This window comes from Pungitius pungitius, chromosome 1 (assembly GCF_949316345.1).
Source record: "Pungitius pungitius chromosome 1, fPunPun2.1, whole genome shotgun sequence".
In the NCBI taxonomy this organism is placed as follows: domain Eukaryota; kingdom Metazoa; phylum Chordata; class Actinopteri; order Perciformes; family Gasterosteidae; genus Pungitius; species Pungitius pungitius.
Window position 1 is genome coordinate 27,236,280 of NC_084900.1, and position 12,703 is coordinate 27,248,982.

Genomic DNA, 12,703 nt, shown 5'->3' on the forward strand with positions numbered 1-12,703 from the left:
TTACTGTCCCAGAACAAAATAAATCATATACATTTGTATCATGCTTTCAACATGGCTCAGAGAAACACTTATATGCTACATATTTTCAAAATTCAGATATTCAGCTTTTTTTTTAGAAATGGGACTGATCAGAGCTCTGATATGACCTAATAAATGTCTTAGTTATCGCACTGATGGCCCCAACACATAATTATGCAATACTTGTGGAGATTATCCCTCCATCCGTGTTATGGGTGCATAAAAGCCAGTTAGCTACGATGGCATGCTCAGCACACAGGGCTCTGAGGCTGCAACAGGAGATAAATATGATTAACAACATGCACATTTAAATTGCTTGTATTTAAACTAACAATGAAAGTCTTTCTGCCTGTTTAACAGTCAGTGGGAGTCAGTGACGTATTTGCATTTTTAAAAGAGACGATGAGAGTTGCGGGTTCTAAATAAGCCATTCAACGTTTAGCAAACATCTAACAGGTATTAATAATCTAGCCAATTGGGCACCTAACACTATTCCAGTGCATTTCTAACTCTGCCTAGTTACCATAGCGACCTTTCGCCAAATCAACAAAACACAAGCAGATATCTTCCCTCTTATTATTTGATTAAAATGAATCATAAGTCTAAAAACATCTGGTGGCATCCCAGACTATTTGGTCTTGGCGGGGCCTTTCCCAGTTAAATATAGTGATTAGAAAACAGCGCGACCACGTGGGCATAATGCCGATGTCGCCACAGAATTATAGAAATCCACCAAGTACAACGAAGACGCCCTTTAAATCTTTGTCAATAGCTGACAGCAGGAGAAGTTTGGGGTGAGATCAGCCACTCTTGTCATTTTCTATGTTGAGTGATGACATGTGGATGGTAAAGTAAAACCAGTCAATTTGCTCCTCTACAGTGGACACATTTTGCAAAGAAGAATTACCTGAAACCAACCCGTTACTTTAGAGTTGCACCAATTAGTCCATCAGCTCATAAGTATTTTTTTCCACGATTAAAAAGGCCATAAAAGGTTAAACTTCTTCAGTAGTATATCGTGTTTTCAGGTTGGATGGGACATTTTTACTGTTGTATCTTTTCTACGGATCATAGGATTCATTATATATAGAAATACTTGGGAGATGTAGCCTTGCGGCTGACAAACAGACACCAATATATCGGAGACAGTGTTTTGGGGCAAGATACTTTCTGGTAATTTCTTTCCATTTAATTCATAAGTGGCGTGAGTAAAAGAAAATTAATTCCATTAATTATATTGCTGCAGGAGGATGATAATTGTTTTATTAGTTGGGTAAAATTACAATTTAAAAAGGAAATGTTTGACATTTTGGGAGCCAAAGGGCCTTTTTGGGCTGGATGTTTCACTTGTTTCCACAATAATTAACGCTGCACATTTCTATGAGAGGAATAAGCGTTATGTTGGCTCCTTTGCGGTGGGGTCGATGGCACTGAGCGGCTGTGGCCTGACTGATGTCGAGGTCGGCTCGCTCTAACAGCTCTGCGGTTTCCGAGGCCGCTGCGCTGAGCCGTCCTCACACCTCGGCTGGAGTGAGATTACTCCCTGAGGCAGCGGGGCCTCCCGTAATTACAGTGCAAGGTGAAATCTTAAGCCTCTTCACACCTCCAAAGAACGAAAAGCAGCCTTGGCTAGACGATAGAGTATAGGATTTATTATCTGCATAACAAACCTTTAACGAGCAAGGGAGAAAGAAAAATAAGTTTAAAAAAACAATATAAATTGTTTAACATTTGATGACCGTAGTTTCTTCCTCCATAATAATGTTCTCCTTGATTGATAAAAACGGACTTCTAGCTTCTTTCTCATTTTAATCAAGCATAGGGAATTTCAAGTGGATTGTGTTTGACATTGAGGATGTAAAAAAGGAACTTTCTGCCCTACCAACATTTTGTATGACATGCTTATTGAAAGCACAGTTGGAGGTGGAAGCGTTTGTGCCTTTCCTCCCCAGATTTTCGTCTTTTATGGAATAAAATATTTTCACATGCTTTCTGAGCGTGCATTTGAATTTTCATGTATTGAAACTTCGAGATGTCTTAGTATTCATTGATTTACTGGAGGAAGTAGCAAAGGCATCTGAGAGGTAAAGTTATGAATCCAGGAAAGAACACACAAATCTAAAACAAATCAATAAGTAATGAACGGTTGCTCTTTGTACTCTGGATCAATCAATAAGAAAGGAACGTTTACCCCATGACATGTGGCTTTGTCTTGCATAATGAAGAAATGTAAAAGAAAACATCTAAATCTATCTCTGTATGTCTGATGAAAATGAATAAATAGGAAAATTCAATAAAAGCTAGAGAGGAAAATGAAGAGTGTCCCCGTGGTTATTATCTAAATGCATTTTCAGTTTGCATTTAGATAATAATAATAGTATTCAGTGTGGTCGGACATTTACTTTCATAATTATTACAAGTGAACTGAAAAAGTTCGCCCTTGTCTTCTCAAAGTCACATCGAGCGCTACTGCTTCAAACGAGCAACACTTGTCCTATAATCCTGTATGTGTTAGGGATTAAAGTCTAAGCTTTTATCACTCATCAATGATCTCTCGTCTCAGAGAGGAAAGCTTGCCGGAGATGGATTGTCTAGATGGGAGAGCGCGGATGCCTGAAGTGAGGATTTAGAAGCAGGGAAGGGAAGGATTAGAGACTCGGGCCGACGTGATTGGCAGAAACATCACATGCTGCTGCTGACGCATCATCCGCATGCCGCCGCAGATAAACGCAGCCAGCAGGAAGAAAAGAACGGAACACGGGAGGGGAAACTCGTGTCTTCTGAAACACCACAAAAATACGAAGCCACTGCAAAACAATCACGACTGCAAACACAATCAATTTGGAGTGATTAGTGAGGATTACAGCTGCCTTGCCGATCAGCCGCAGGAGCAATTATTTGTACCACAATCCTCAGTCTACAATTCTATTATTGCCGGGTTGGAACATCTGATGCAACCCTCCACAGTGAACTCTGTGCCTTTAGGCTGAACCCTCGTCAACCAGAACGGTCTACGTCAAACCACCAGAGAGTCCAAATCATTCTCACTTCAGGAGGAGAACTATTCACTATTTCCTGACAAACCGTCCATTTACCATCATTTGGGGGGGGGGGGGCAATTAGAGGAACATAGATTTGTAAATTTGTTAGGGCGGCACAGCAAGAAGGTCCTGGGTTCGACTCTGCCCAGCGGCCTTTCTGTGTGGAGTCCGAAAAGGACACAGAAGGCCTGAGGCAGGTTGGCCAGGTCCTCCATTACCACAGACCCTTTCAAGATGATCCCGACTCTGGATGGGTTGAGCTGGGCATTTTCTTGACCAAGGCAGAGAATTCCAACTGGAGTTCCACTGTACGAGTCCGTGTCAGTTACATCCTAACAGTGAAAGAAAAGGAGAGAACATGAACATGCCAGTTAGACAATGGTGTTTTGTCCACCAAAAATAACCTGTGACCTGTTCATAATGAAAAGCAGTGTACAATATAAACCACACTGAAAGTAATTTATATTAAAAGGACGATATCAGTCTTTAATTTATCAAATGCCATATTCAGATCTGTACAGGTTGCAACACTGCATAAAATATGGAGATAAAAATGAGACAAAAAGAGCATGTACCTGAAACATTTACAAAAACAAATTAACTTACAGAGCATGTCTTGAAGAATGTAGAAGAATCATCCGCTAAGATGACAGGCAGTCGCTGAAGACATAGGCACCTGATGTCTGTTGGCTCCGTGGTCTGCAAGACAGTGGACACTAGAGTTAAATCTTGCTAAGAATACTCACATCAGGGTTTCCCATACATTCAGAAGAAAAGAGACGATTAAAAGAAGGGAAATGAGATGGTAAGAATGAAAAAGAAAGAAAAAGATGAACAGAGAAAGGAAAGAGGAAGCAGACTAATGTAGTCAAACAAAAGTAGTCGGTCTGAGAACAAGACTCTGCAAACCCACATGACAGACAGCAAAATGTAACTGGTGCATCTGGTTGCTGCTGATCAGGAGTTTTGGTGTGAAGGCGAGATAAATGAACTTTCAGTGCATCGAGTGATTTAAATGTACATGGAAATTCCTGATGTAAACAAGGAAAAGGCTCTGTTCTTGCATAACTTCCATGTTTTAGCCTATAATGTTTAAATAGCTGTGCTCTCTTATCACAGTTAAGAGGGCAATACTTACAATACACTTCCAAATCATATTTTTCAGATGTTGGCATTCAGTAGGTTGGTATTCAGTTTGTTGCTAATTTCAGGCTATTGGGTTCAAAATAATCTCTTCATGACCTGCAACACAATAAAACAAATAAAATAAGAGACAATGGAACTTATATATTATATAAGATATAGTCTATTGCAACAATTTACCTGTATTTTCAAATTAGCTAACATTAAAGCCATAATGTCATTATTATGGGGACGTTATTGCTAATATACTCAGTTTGCATAATCCGGTTGCAATCCACTTTCTCTTAAATGATTAAAGGTAAAATAATCACTAAAGCGGAGCCAATGTCATGCATAAAACAATAATACAATGAATGGTCAAAGTCATTCACATTTAATACTAGGAAAAAACAACAACATTCCTCTTCCCACAGAGTGCGTGTCCCCGAAAAACAACGGTTTTACACTGCTCATAAAAGCCCCTCCACTAAGGAAAACAAGTTAGTAACGTTGCGCTCCCCCCCGTGAATTTGCGTGGTTTTCGTTCGCGGCTGCTACTCTTAATCTGCAGAGAAGCAGTTTAAAGCGGGCGGCCATCAAACCGGTGGCTAAGTTACAGGTTATTAAAAAGTTACTCACAAAAAGCCCCTCTAGTGATAAAAGTGACTAACTAGGCTAGCTAAGTACCTTAACGGGTGACAATGTTAATGTCAATCAACGTCAAAATGCTTAACTTGGACTTAACTTTGACACAAACAGCGCACCAAGTGAAGAAAAAAAAACGTTCAAACTGTAACGTTAGCTAGCAGGTGAAAATGGATGCCGACCTAGTTAAAGTTAGCGACCAACATCCCCTTGAATTCACACACAAACACGGAAACAGCAGCAACGTTAGCTAAATCAAAGTTACTTACCGTCTCTGGCGTGTTTTAGCAGCAACTAGACGGTCTGGTGCTCCGGCAAAAAGCATAGACACGCCGGCACTGCTTTGGACTACTCCTCAATGGTACAATGAGAGGAATGAACTTTCTCGTGCCATGAATGAAGTGCACTACTGGAAAAAGCAAGCGAGCGAACTTTCAAGTGCCACAAATGAAGTGCACAACCTGAAAAGGCAAGTGAGCGAACTAAATGGCTACATTGAAACGCTGAAGGCCAGTACCGACCGCAGGTTGGACAGTCAAGTTCTGGCCTATACTCTTCTACTGCTACTACCACTAGTACCACAATTAAAACTATAACTAATACTTACATTACTACAAAAATACATTTAATTCTCAGCTTTTATTATTTCTGTATTTTTTCTCTCATTTCTGTATTTTCAACTATTTTTAAATTCATTTCAACTTTTCGAATGTCTATTGTTTCAGCAATGTTTATAATTAATTTCAGCTTTTTTCATTGCTTTACTTTAAGCAACTTTCTGAAATGAATTTCAGCTTTATGCATTCCAACGCATTTTCAGCAGGAAATGCATTTTCTAGTTCAATCTATAATCTTCACTTAGTTCCCTGTAACAGATATGTGTGTATTTGATATCAGTCTAATTCAAAGTAATCCTCACACACAGTGCACGTCATACTCCCCAGCAGCACAAATCTAAGATTAATATTAAATTAACACAGGACGTGTAGGTAGAGAATACCTCGTTAGCCCCTTCATGCAACAATAGAGCATTTAATCAGTGGAATGACGTCAGCTGCACAGCTGTTGCGTATCAGTGAATCAGTCACCACACACACACTCACTGTTAGTGACCGATAAATCAATTACAGTTGGACAATATCGTAAGTTCTACATCTACATGAACTGAAGGACTAAGTTCGCCGACGCTAGAGCAACACAACTTTAATAATTTCTCACCACAAACTGCCGCACTGTTAAGGAAACAATACATATTAGCGCGTCCTTACCTTAAAAAGCGGTGTTTGTTGCTTTCATCCGTTGTATAAAGCTGTTAAACGCCATGGTGGTCAGAGTCATCTTGACGTCATTGACAAGGCTATGGAAGTAAATCTGTGTCATCGGGGGTTGAAATAAAAAGGTGATTGAATTTCTAGCACTGAATATTTATGCATTGAAATAATGTATCTGAATGTTTTTCAACATTAAAATACTGCAAAAAATTCAACCTAAAAAAAATCACTGTTAAAATGTTCAGCCGCGAAAAAAATCATGGTTACAAAATTCAGCCCAAAAAATTCAGCCGTGAGATACTAAGGAAGAGCAATCGATTCTAGATTCAAGATCAGGAGCGTGCGTCAAGCTAAAGGAGCGAGCACCTAATACACCTTCGGCTTCGGATTGTAGCCATGTCCAATAATAACGGGGCTTTAACTCTTTATGCCATGATCATGATTCCCCGATGACACAGATGTACTTCCATACAAGGCGGGCTCCTGTGTTAGCTTCTAGCTAGCTGCCTGCTGTTAGCTGGAGGCGACACACATGCTAACAATGCTAGCGGGGGTAGCCAGCACCAATCGCTCGCTATCTCGCTGTTAACACCCTGCACGATATTTGGATAGACCATCCTCCCGTGTTATTATTGTGACGTGAGTTGCATATTGTTTTGCATGCTCCTTCGGTCTGTTACTAAATGGGACTTTACCACTAGTTTTGGTTTGATCAAACTGCCATGTGGGATTATTTGAATAACCAGCCACGTGTGGTGGCAGCTGAAGCGCAAAATATAAATGAAACAAATCAATAAAACAAAATCACTGTGAACCTGGTAATATATTTTCAGCTTTTAAAGCTTTTGCAAAAACTTTTTATAGAAATAATATTCCTGATATGAGGGAAAATGTTTGCTGTTTTTGTAGCTTTTTTGGGTAAAAATTAGTTCCAATAAGAATTAATAAGGTAGTTTAAACCTTTTGCACATTTTAAACATCTTTTAACAGCGTTAATTTAATTTAATTGCATTTTATATGCTGTTAGAGATTCATGGACACATGGAAGTAGTTGGTATCATTTTGCTGTCTGCTGTCTGCAGTCTGCTGTAATGTCCTTGAGGTGTGTTACTGTTTTACACGGCTCAAGTACCAAACATGCTATCTTTTTGTGGGTTTTATTGCACCTTAGATACAATCGGTGGGCTGAAGTGTTTTTCTCCGCCGGCTTTCTTGTTCTATATCTCCTGTGAATGCTCCGCAGAAGACAATTATATTAAATATTTGTTATCTTTTCTCAGAATGACACCCATGTGGGAAAGGGAGAACACCCAGTTTGCGTTAAAGAGGCTGTTCTGTGGAGGGTAGAGGAAAAGACCACTATCTGCAGAGACAGCACCCGCTGACCCCCGGTCTGTTTTCAATCAGACTGTTCTGGCAGCGTGCTCATTCATCTGAAGGTTAATAGAAGTTGGAGATGTACAATTCTAAGCACAGCAATGAAAAGGTTGTGCATTGTAAATTTTGTGTGCCAGGTGTCTCTGCATGGTCTGCTGCTCGAACTTTAATGACTTCCTTGAAAACAGTTTTTCCTCTCTGAGGAGTTTTGAATAATAGACTTCGAAGGACATTAAAGCTTTTCCCAGAAAAATGTCACCCAAAGTGTTTTGCTTCCGCCAAGGAATCATCTACAGACATGTCATTAAAAACAACAATTTGCCATGTTTATAGGCTGGTTGAGCGCTAGTAGCAAGTTCAATAGTTCACATGTGGTTTTAACGTGATTCTTCACAGAGGGCAACACCGTGGTTTCTAACTGATGAAAGGATGAGTCCACTGGTGCAGAAGAATTGAAGAACTGCGTTCATTTGTGATTGACTTGACAATAACAGGTGCAGTGATATGCACAATTCAATAAAACCCTTTCACCGACAACAAGCCTGTGGAACTTAAAACACATTTTACCTTAACATATTAAAAAAACTGAAAGTATGGAGAAATGTGTTCCCAAAAGTACTGCATAGTGTGTTTTTGACATTAACAAAGAGTCATGATTATGGTCTGTGTCAGTGCCTGTATTGTTTTCAGGTGTATGTTCCTCACCTACTGAGATCGTGTGAGATCATTTTAAATCTGATTAAGTGCTATTGTATCTCCGGTGGCTTTTTTTCTTCCATAAAGAAGACACACAAATCCACATTTCAGCTTGCTAATTCTATCAAGGCTGCAGGACAGAAATGGAATGTTAATTAATCCTCAACAATTAAGTTAAAAAATAAACAAGGCCCAAAATCACAATGTGAGAAAGAAATATGTTACCTTGCTTGGTGCACATTACAGTAACGGCAAACCTCTTGCAACGTGACTCCGATTAACAACACAACGAGCGTGCAACTAATCTCTTACTGCAGGAAAGCCCACCGGGTAAGAAGGTGTGTGGAATCTATGAGTGTGATGGAAGCGTAACACAAGTGGAAGCAGGGGAGGAATTAATCACTTCAAAGAAGACCCAAATATGCTCCACACCTGCAGTGGTCACATATTAAAACTTCAAATCACGTTCACCTCTCCTGAGCAGGGATTTACCAAAGGTTTATTGGCGTATTAAGGGGATTTTCAAGGTAAAGTAATGGTAAAAAAGTAATATATTTTGACTGCTAAACTGAAAATAGATACTCTCAACCAACAACAAGTAAACCTCCACCTCTATCAGCGACATTCTATTCACCGTAGCTTCAGGGCAGTCTGATGTTTTGTCTCACACATTTGTTGGATGCTCTGCTGACCTGAGTTGTCACATTGTAGAGGAAAACTATAGGAGGCAATGTTATTGTCACAAAGGTGAGCAATTATATTCTACATAATTGTAGCCAGTAATCATTTTACTTGCAGATTTATTCTAAGATTGAGAGGGGTTACATGTCTCCAATCAGTTTGTGCTATTCAATAATGAGCTTTTATAATTCCAGTTTCAATTCAGGAATCGACCCGAAATGGACTAACCTTGAGAAATTATAAAGAGGAACTTTTCAAGAACACCAACTATTTTAAATAACCCAGTTGTCCCGCTCCTCCAACAAACTGGAACATTGGCTACTGAGGGATTAATGACACACATCACAACACTGAATACAGAACCAATCAAACCTCTGGTGGGGGAGTAGGAGAAATGTTGCAGGATTATGCACCTGGGAGTGGGCAAAGAAAATAATCTGTCAAGTGTTATTCTACCAGGGAACCACCACAAGGTTGTTAATATTCAAGTCTTTGGGCAGGAGCGACACTCATGTAATGGGCTTTTTCTCTACAACTCCGCAAGGCTTTCGCATATAGCTGAGGGACTTCTGATCCAATGGTGGGTGACAGCCAAAGATAACAAAAAAATCCCCATATAATTACTGTTCAGATATTGCGAGCATGCACTACTGTGGATTAGCCTTCCAGCAGCTATGTAACAGTGTAAGGTTGTTGCTAAAAATAGAAGGAAAAAAACACCCATCTCTTATTCACACATTTTGCAGCTTGCTCACTTTCTTGCCCCATCCCTCTTCTCTCCTTCCATTTCCCCCTTCCCTTCCCTCGCTTGCACATCTGAAATCACAGACGTGCAGCACAAGCTTCAAAGAGCATAGATAACTTGGGGAGCGCGAGAGTGACTGTAGCTCAGCACAACGCATGCAACGATCAGTGTCACTTTCCCAACCAAAGAGCGACATTGAGGTTTGAGTTCGCACAGCACTCCCACCTATATGCTGCAAGTGATCTGCGGGCATCGGAGGAGAGTCTCTGCAAGTGAGCGCCTCAGCTTGACTTCAAGTCGTCTTTTAAAGTTTGAATGGAAGGAAGAGAAGGATCCCCCTTGGCGAATTGAACAACTGAATATTCAGTGTCAGTGTAATTTGAATTACAACTAAAGACTCCAAAACCCAGCACACAGAGAAACACTTCTATGAAAGAAGCCATTCAAAAATGTTTTCTGCAGTATGTCCTTGATAGAACTTTTCCAAAGCCGAGGAAGGCCATTGCTTCACTTTTGCAAAACGGCAGCTGAAAAGCAAAGCCTTTAACTACAGATAAACAAGAACTTCAATCCCGCAAGGTACGGCTCGACTCGTTGCGAAAGAATAAGCTCGAGGTCCTCCTTGTGTGGCATTTGAGTTGAAGAAATACAAAGTTATTTTTGTACCGCAGTGGATGAACATGGCAGCAGATACAGCACAAGCATGTACATGCAATCCCCTAAGACCCTACGCTCCTCATCAGGTCGAAGTGACACTTTGGGTCAGATTGGGTCATGCTGTCTGGGTTTGATCCTGAAGAGAAAATAAGCGGCAGCCCCTCAAAGCCTAAGCATACAGTTCACACTGACACAGATTAGACAGCGTTTGATAGCTTTAGGTGTCTGGCACCCATCACATTGAATATTGAACATTAAATATGAAAGCAAAATGACTATGTCATTGCTAATTCTGAAGAGGTTAAATCTACATAGCGGTTCATAGCTATATAGCATTTGTTGTGTTGGTGCGCCATTCAATGTGGAAGCATCAGTGGGAATTTGTGAATAAAATAAGCCAAATGTTTTCCTTTGACTAAACGTTCGTTCTTCTTTTTAAACCTGTGGCATTTTGGGTAATGGACAGAGATCAAAGGAGCGGATCCAAACACATGCAACGGAAGGTCTGCTCCTGCAAACCCACGAGCACTGAGAGTACACATTCTCACATCTCTCTCGTGCATGAGAGCAGCATCAAAGTCTGGCATCATTAACACATCGCTGTGTCTAACTTGATTACCTTAGAAATGATTCAATTATGATGAAAGCATCACAATGCATTATGTCATTTTTCCTCATACATCCTCAACAAAGGTTTAGACACATTTTCTCATTGATTTCAATGGACTATTTGGACACTTTAGAAAGCCACGCTGCATGAAGTAATAAATTTTTCAAATTAGGTGCAATGTATTAAGAAAAATGGTTAGCATGGTTAAAACTATTGAGACAACAATAACCTTTTTTTTCTTTTTAATGTTTTTGGTGAAACCCAGAAACCAGCAAAATGACTAATTTTGCTGCATTTAAATGACTGTCTCACTATTACAACTGTCTACTTGGAAACAATCTGTATTTATAACCAAACAAAAAAGTACACAAGCTTCACTTATAATGTATGCAACATGCAATCAAGGTAGAAGCAACTTTGACTTTAGCTGTCAACACTCACTGGCTTGCATGAGCTGACCCTGACGCCCGAACACCTGGGAGAAAGGGCTGCGGCTGCAGGTGAGCATCTCCTCCATGGCTGATCTCCGGGAGAGAAGAGGTCCTCCGCCTTTAGAAAGAGAGAGAGAGAGTGTGTGTTTGCACTGTGGCTCAGCCTCTCAGCAGCTAATTTGCCTCTTGAAGCCACCTCACGCCCGATCTCCTACGCCTTTTCCTCCCTGCTGCTTCTCCGCTGACTGCAGATCAGTCCTGCGTGTGGTTGCCTCTGATGCCGTCAGAGTTCGCTGTTTGCTCCTGAGCTGATGGGAGATCTGTGGTGGGTTGCTGCGCTCAGCCTGATCATCAGTGGTCTGTCTCATTGAGAGAGAAAGAGAGAGAGGGAGGCAGGGAGGGAGGGAGGGAGGAAGGGAGAAGGAGAGAGAGCGATGAGAAGGCGATGCCTGCTGCATAGGGACTCTCTCCCCTGTCGAAAGTGTGAATAGAGACGAGTGTGTGTGTAAGTGTGTGTGAAGCACATTTGAACTGTACACTGCAGCTGCTGCTGCTGCTTGTGGTTTTTCTCATCTCTCTCTCTCTCTCTCTCTCTCTCTCCTTTGTCTCCCCTCGTTTGACTCCAACCTGACTTCTCTATCGTGAGTCCACAGGCATATGCATTGGGAAGGTGACAAGATGCACAGTCAGATAAGCACGGCGACATCTGACCTGGCCGCACAACCAATTTGGGAAGTTTCTAGATGGCTGTTAGATCAACCTGGCAGGCGTCCTCGTTCGACGGGAGGTGTCACAGAGAGGTGAAACGGCCCTCGCAACCTCTCCAAACACAAAAGCCAAACACAAACTCAAAAAAATGAACTGCCACAATTATCTTTGTTGCTCGGCTTGCCTCCAGCTGTGTAACTAAAAGCCAAAAGCAGGTCTGATCCCGGTCCCTGGGTTGTGAGTGGGTGCACTCCTCCACCCTTACTTTTTCTCCTCTTCTCTGTGATCTACAGTGTGCATTTTATGACTGTTCCTTCAGGATAATAAAGTTTGAGTTATTTCTGCCCTCCTTACTTCTTGACATCAGGTATTATTTTCCAGATATAGACCGAGGAGCATCCTGCGTCTCGCTATCTCTCAGTGACAGTCAGGTGTATGCAGCTCTAATGCGGCACTTTGCTTGTGCGGGCAAAAATAAATGAAGTATATCGAGTCCCGCTCAAAGCAAAACATTTGGAAGAGAAAACTCCAAAACAGACGAGAACATCAGCTCCGAACTAAAGGGGCCAGTGGATCATTAAATATGGATCCACATCCTTTATTAATGCCCTCATTAGCATGTCTGTTCCGCTGCTAAACAGCATGCAGAGGAGGAAAAGGAGACTTGTACAAAAAGGCTTTTCCTCCAGTATCCTGTTAGC

At 41.1% G+C, this 12,703-nt stretch overlaps 1 protein-coding gene and 1 long non-coding RNA gene across 4 annotated transcripts in view; both read right to left on the minus strand.

Moving 5' to 3' along the window:
- The window catches only part of kazna (kazrin, periplakin interacting protein a), a 121,510-nt gene extending 109,718 nt beyond the window's left edge, over window positions 1-11,792 (minus strand). The window contains exon 1 of one of the 3 annotated variants that reach the window (XM_062563982.1): window positions 11,305-11,792. In XM_062563982.1, the coding sequence (XP_062419966.1) occupies window positions 11,305-11,380 (76 nt within the window). In that variant the 5' untranslated portion in view covers window positions 11,381-11,792. The remainder of the gene's footprint in view (window positions 1-11,304) is intronic. The other 2 variants (XM_062563988.1, XM_062563985.1) reach the window with 2 other exon arrangements.
- Window positions 1,086-5,455, minus strand: LOC134131402 (uncharacterized). Its single transcript, XR_009956678.1, has 4 exons — window positions 5,096-5,455; window positions 4,198-4,301; window positions 3,666-3,758; window positions 1,086-3,391 (listed from the first exon to the last, which is right to left on the minus strand). It is a non-coding gene; the product is annotated as an uncharacterized LOC134131402 (long non-coding RNA).
- Window positions 11,793-12,703: the final 911 nt, after the last annotated feature.